The 6,154-nt window shown below is 31.8% G+C and overlaps 2 protein-coding genes across 2 annotated transcripts; both read right to left on the reverse strand.

Moving 5' to 3' along the window:
- Window positions 1–15: 15 nt before the first annotated feature.
- On the reverse strand, window positions 16–4,375 carry LOC115891749 (MAPK/MAK/MRK overlapping kinase-like; the record flags this gene model as incomplete). The annotated part of the gene is made up of 7 exons (XM_030912299.1): window positions 4,145–4,375; window positions 3,972–4,086; window positions 3,806–3,895; window positions 3,661–3,759; window positions 2,835–2,994; window positions 192–370; window positions 16–133 (listed from the first exon to the last, which is right to left on the reverse strand). Coding segments are annotated over exons 1-7 (789 nt in total), but the record flags the coding sequence as incomplete, so codon positions are not given.
- A 7-nt stretch (window positions 4,376–4,382) lies between these two features.
- LOC115891750 (trafficking protein particle complex subunit 5-like) lies at window positions 4,383–5,393 on the reverse strand. Its single transcript, XM_030912300.1, has 4 exons — window positions 5,152–5,393; window positions 4,967–5,093; window positions 4,728–4,910; window positions 4,383–4,616 (listed from the first exon to the last, which is right to left on the reverse strand). The coding sequence occupies exons 1-4, from the start codon at window positions 5,304–5,306 to the stop codon at window positions 4,518–4,520; spliced, it is 564 nt and encodes a 187-aa protein (XP_030768160.1). The 5' UTR covers window positions 5,307–5,393; the 3' UTR covers window positions 4,383–4,517.
- Between the last annotated feature and the right edge of the window lie 761 nt (window positions 5,394–6,154).

Here is a 6,154-nt window from a genome sequence, read left to right on the forward strand (position 1 = left end):
GAAACTAAAAATAACCGTATATACCAACCTTGATTTTAATTTACTCAAAAATTGTATAGGTGGCGATCCTACAATTTGATGGATTTTCGAGAGCTGGTCTATTTCGTTACTTCCAGGAAACAACGGCAATAAACTAAAAATATTAACATATTGATAGGTCTAGTTCAGACATGAAAAAAAGTCAAACGTACGTAATCATTTCGTAGAACACGCAGCCAACAGCCCACACGTCCATTTTAGGTCCGTAATTTCCGTTGGTCAGCAAACATTCTGGAGATCTATACCATCTGGTCGAGATATATTCGGTATATGGAGGTACACTGTATATACCTCTTACTGAACCCAGATCCGCTAATTTTATTATTTCATACTAGAATAATCAATAAAAAAATTATTTTGTTTTAAATCAGGTATGAGCGTGTAAAAACACAATTTAAAAATTAACGATAATACCAATTTTCATATAAATTTCCCTAATTGACGTAGGTTGAAAATATAAGCATTGTATTCTCCAACCAATTAACAACTTTTTTGTTATACAAACCTTTTTTGTCTATTGTGTCTCTGACATCAACTCGATATAATTTTTTTTGCTCTACTCGTGGAGAAATAATAAATCCACAGATTATTCATTGAACCGCCAGTCGATTTTGGTAGTTTTTGTATCTAGTAGTGGCTGCATCAGTCTCGGTATTTTTGAAATACGATTATTTGCTTCAATGGAGCTCAGAATATGACTTGTTATACAGGGTGGTCCGAATTGTATTCCGGAAACTTCAGCAGCATATTCTACAGATAAAAATAAGTAGAAAAGTTCGTATAAGTGAATGTCCTAAAATGCTTTGATTCTGAAATACAAGGTATAGAAGTTTCATTTTTATTTCGATTTCGTCCAAATAATTTCTGAAGTCTGAAGTGACGTCAATATTTGGATGAAAATTGGTGTCTGGGTGTTTTTTGACATGAGAAATTTGATTTTGATGTCAATATGACTCCTACTTGTAGAGAGCGCCACCTACATGTGTTTTAACTGTTTTGAGCGTAATAACTTTTCGTCTGTATAAAAACTACTGAGTGAAAAAATATACATTTCTGTGATTTTTTACGTAAAAAATGTCTCTTAGTAAAAATCGCGTTCTCCAGATACCTATTTAGAAAGGGAATATTCAATACTTGCAATTATTGACAAAAAAAACACGTTGAGTAGATATAGTTATTTGACATGAAATAATAAATTTGGGAATTTTTTTTTTAAATTAATCATAAAATTTTCTGCGAAAAAAATGATGATAAAACAGTTTCTGTTGAACATTTGGCACCTACATAATATTTTAAATTTATGATTTCAGTCTAATAACTATCTAGTCAACATGTTCAGTTCTTGTCAATAATGACATGTATTGATAATTTAGATTCCAAATATCTCTAGAACTCGTAGCGATTTTTACCAAGAGACCTTTTTTACGTAAAAAAGTCGTAAATGTATATTTTTTTAATCAGTAGTTTTATACAGGTACGGACGAAAAGTTATCCTTCAAACCAGCTAAAAAATATGTAGGTGGCGCCCGCTACAACCAGGAGTTATATTGACATCAAAATCAAATTTATCATGTCAAAAAACTCCCAGACACCAATTTTCATCCAAATATTGAGGTTACTTCATAAATTATTGGGAAAAAAACACACAAAATAAAAATGAAACTTCTACACCCTGTATTTCCGAAACTAAGCATTTTAGGGCATACATTTATACGAACTTTTTTACTTATTTTTATCTGCAGAATATGCTGCCGGAAGTTTCGGAATACAGTTCGGACCACCCTATATAACATAAGATAAGCGAATATCTAGACATACAGTACGTCTGTCCGTTCTGTAGCTACGGGGTATCCGTGAGAGGGGAAACGATATTCTCTCGTTTTTTTTCGTAAAGGCAACACTTGATGCTGGCCATCAATAAAAATTCGACAAATTTGCAAGTAGCCAATAAAATGAGTGGGCGAAGCGATTTGCGGTGACGTACTCGTCAAGTCGACGTATAAAATATATTGCTGTTTATTTAAATGTTTTTTGTCCGCATTCCTTTCATAGACACAGATCCATAGAAGTGTCTAGCAGGCAACTATTACGCTTGACCAATCAGGTTGGTTAGCGTGGTTATTTGGGTGTTAATTCATTTGTGTTTGTCAAAAACTCTAACATGATTGGTCGGGCTTAATAGTTGCCTGCTCGGGCTAGACACAAGTCAGATCCAGCAGACGTACTTTATCTAGGCAGGTACGCAGTCGAGTCGTGTTCCATGTAAATGATCGTAACTTGACTGGCTGTCTAATAAATTGGATGTGATAAAACCATAAACTATACTGTAATTTAGTGGTTGTGTGTTAGTGGTTTAAGGAAGATTTCGACAGACGATATCCAAAAAATGACAGAAAACACAATTTGATTTACTGTCCTCCATTCACGCAGTTGTGCAGCTCTGAACTGTTCAAGAACGCGATACTCTTACACCATTCAATTGACTCATAAAGTTCAGAACTGTTCCGCGCCATATGGAGGCACCAGGCTATGATGCACAGCTCCTTTCAGAACCGTTCTGAGTAGCTCAGGGCATAAAGCTCTGGAACTTGAAATTCGCGAATGGAGGACAGCAACTGTGAATTAAAATGGCAGACACAAGTATCGTATCAACTGTCACTGTCAGAGATTCTCCCATTGGACAGACTATAGATGGTGTTATGTCGAATTTCTCAAAATAATGATCATTTTCTCAATAGAATTAACTGGCAGAATATAATTATTAGTACCATTAAGGCCAAAGTTACTTAACTTACTTTTTTCATACGATACAATCGTGTTGATTCAGTAGAGGGGAATTTGATCAAGATATTCTCAGGTTTCACATCGCGATGGAATAAACCGTTTCTGTGTAAATGTTCCAATCCTCTCAGTAACTGGTACAAATATTCCTTAGCTTTGGTCTCAATCAAACCCCTAAAAACGATAAAAAATTCGATAATAAACAATTTTCTGTTAATACAGGGTGAGTCTTAAATAAGTGCAAATATTTTTAGGGGTTGTATATTTTGACCCCAGGAACACGTCTATGAGGTTTTTTTTCGCTAAAAAAAAGATGTTGAAAATCGTGCATTTTCTTTTAAATTTCCTTGTATATTTTTCGAAAACTTTTTAGAACTGCCTGTTCAAAATTCAGGCTAATAAACCTTGCAATGGTCTTTGATATACACAGAGTGTTTCAAAATTAAATGTTCAAATCACTGGGCTAAACAATATACAGGTTGTTAAATTGTTTATTACTCGCGGCAAGAGCTTTATGGTTGAAATATGGTAACCTCGACCCGCTCGTCGATAGACGAGTCGGCAGAAAACCGTATAAGTGCATGCGTTCTCAATAAGTAGTGTTGCCATTCTGTTCCCCTATAAGTAACTGTCAAGTTAACAATCTGTGTAGTATTCCATTTAAAACATACAATAGTGCAAAATGTTTTATATTAACAAAAATATTTTAAAAATGTGCGCAACTATTGCCCACATGTTTTATAAAAAAAGGAGATGAAAATCTCAAACCAGAAACCTGATATAGATTTTTTTTATTTTTTTTTTGTCATACTGTAAATATGCAACTTAAAGTGACCCTACCTTGGATTTGTACTGGCTTTTTTCCTAGCCTTCAAATGATCATATAAACTCATATCCATCAGTTCAAAAACGAAGGTTACCTGACCTGAAAATGAGTCGCTGTATATTTAGTTTAATATCTATTTCTCGCATTGATCGGCCTTACTAATGGTACTCAAACATGTTCAATATGTTCACGTGAAAGGGTATCTTCTGAGCAGCAACCACTTCCGCGCATGTTAATACTGATGATTCTCTAGAACAAAAAATTCAGATACAATGCGACCAAAGTAAAAATTAAAAAGACCAAACTAAAATAGTAGAGTACTTACGATTTGTAATGTTTCTTTAACCTTTTTGCAGCATACAACAACCCCGTAGACTTGTGTTGGCATCTGAGAACATCAGAAAAAGATCCTTCACCAATTTTATCCAATATTCTGTATTCTAAACATAATAATTTCAACTTAAAAAATTGCTAAAAATAAGTGACATCATTTTATACTTGCATAGAAAGTGTCTACGTTACACATTATTTGTAATTCCTAAAAAAAACTAAAAACAAATAATTATTTTATTAAAAAAATCAATTTGTACTCTCAAGACATGCCTGCCAAAAAAAATGTCAATTTTAACTCTGAATTTAATTCAGGTACCTAGTTGTCAATTTTAAAAATATTAAATAAATTGTGATAAAGGTAAGTATAACTATAAATTTATTTCACTTTTAAATAACATTGCATATTAAAAAATTGAAAAGAAAATACAATATAATTGTTCTAAAACAAAATATTTACATCTAGGTACTTATATATTTATTTTCATATATATGGAATTTCTTATTGAGAAAAATACTTTATTTTGTACAAAGTTCAGTTTTATCTGTCTTCAACTTGATTATCTCTGGCTAAAACAGACTCTTCAAACTTAATCATGTAGGTGGTTCCTTTATGCCAATGAGCTGTTACTTTTGCTGGCTAAAAATTATGAACAACTACTTATTAAATATGTTTTGTAGTTAGTGTTTTCATGTATATGTGTGTACTGTTTACTAAAAACCCATAGTTTAGTTTAAGAAAAATACTTACAAAACCTGTTCCTGTTAACACGGCTTCTATAATACCAGCAATATACACAGCACAATTTAAGCTACTCTTGTCTCGAGGTATTGAAATAAATTTATTTACAACAGGCTCTTTTTCCATCAAATAATAAGTATTTTCATCATCATTGGAATGTTCTAACTTATCTGCTTCTTTCCCAAATAGCGCCTAAAGTATATATAGTTAGTATAAAGTAGAAATATATTTAAAATTCTGATCTTTACTTTCCAAAAAGTTGATTTAATAAAAAGAAGTATACTAAGTAGCTTCGTTTCACGTTTACCACCTCGTTCTCTTATAAAATACAGGTCTATTAGTTTCAAACCGACTTTTTGACCGAGCTCGTGCAGCCTAAAACAAATTAGAGTGTATTTTATATTTACTATTTACAAAAACAAGTTGATCTTACCTGTTTTGTAGTTCTGGCAATGTCTGGGACTTATTTTGACAATACTGAACTACTTCGGAAAATAATAGGGCAAAACAACTTAAAGATACTTCACCCTTTCCTCTACTTAACGGTTTATCTAAAATACTTAAACGATTTCTTCCACCAAGACTCATTTTTGCTTTGATTTCTTAACATGAACTATTTATGAAAATATTTTTGTTTTTAATTTTTTTAGAGGTTAAATACGACATGTCAGATGTCAGTCAAACTCGCAACCAGTTATACAACACTGTTTTTCTGGTCAGCTAGCTTCTTCTGCTTGTTCTAATTGTTAAAATTTTGAAAAAGCGCATTTCCTTAATAAATGCATTTTTTATAGACTATGTTAACCTGTTTTTTAAAAACTTTATAGAAATATTCAGCATATTTATGTTGATATTAAATGTTTACACACATAAACAGTCTGTTTTTTTCGTTTAAATTTATACAAGAGAGTGAATGTGCGATCTTGAGCGGCAAATACGTCACAGAGGAGGACCGTTAAAAGAAATAAACTTCTTCAGATTCAGTTTAGTGTCTTCCTGTCGCTCAAAGAGCGGAAACCGGTATTCAAATATATTCGCGCCGTAGAAATTGTATTTTATAAACGCGCTTTTTGGTGATTTTGGTTTTGGTTGGAGATTTTTGAGATACCATTATTAAATAAATTGGTAAGTATTTAAATGAATATATGGGGGGGTATTACATAATATGCACTATTCTTTTTAAATAATGTAATTTTGCCAAAAATACAATGTAAAGAAATAAGTTTTAGAAATATTATAAATTATTCTATTAGCAATTTTTATGGTATATTTATTTGCGTAAAAACAAAAAATATAGATATGATTTAATTAAAGAAATAATTCAGTTGCTACATATTACGTTCCTGTTATAATTAAAAACCAGTTGAAATAACTCCGATATTAATTATATTACTTGTTTATATTTATATTTTTTAATATACCGTAAAGCTGTTGAT

The sequence above is a fragment of the Sitophilus oryzae genome, unplaced genomic scaffold, assembly GCF_002938485.1.
Source record: "Sitophilus oryzae breed Bouriz unplaced genomic scaffold, Soryzae_2.0 scaffold_1194_pilon_pilon, whole genome shotgun sequence".
Classification (NCBI taxonomy): Eukaryota; Metazoa; Arthropoda; class Insecta; order Coleoptera; family Curculionidae; genus Sitophilus; species Sitophilus oryzae.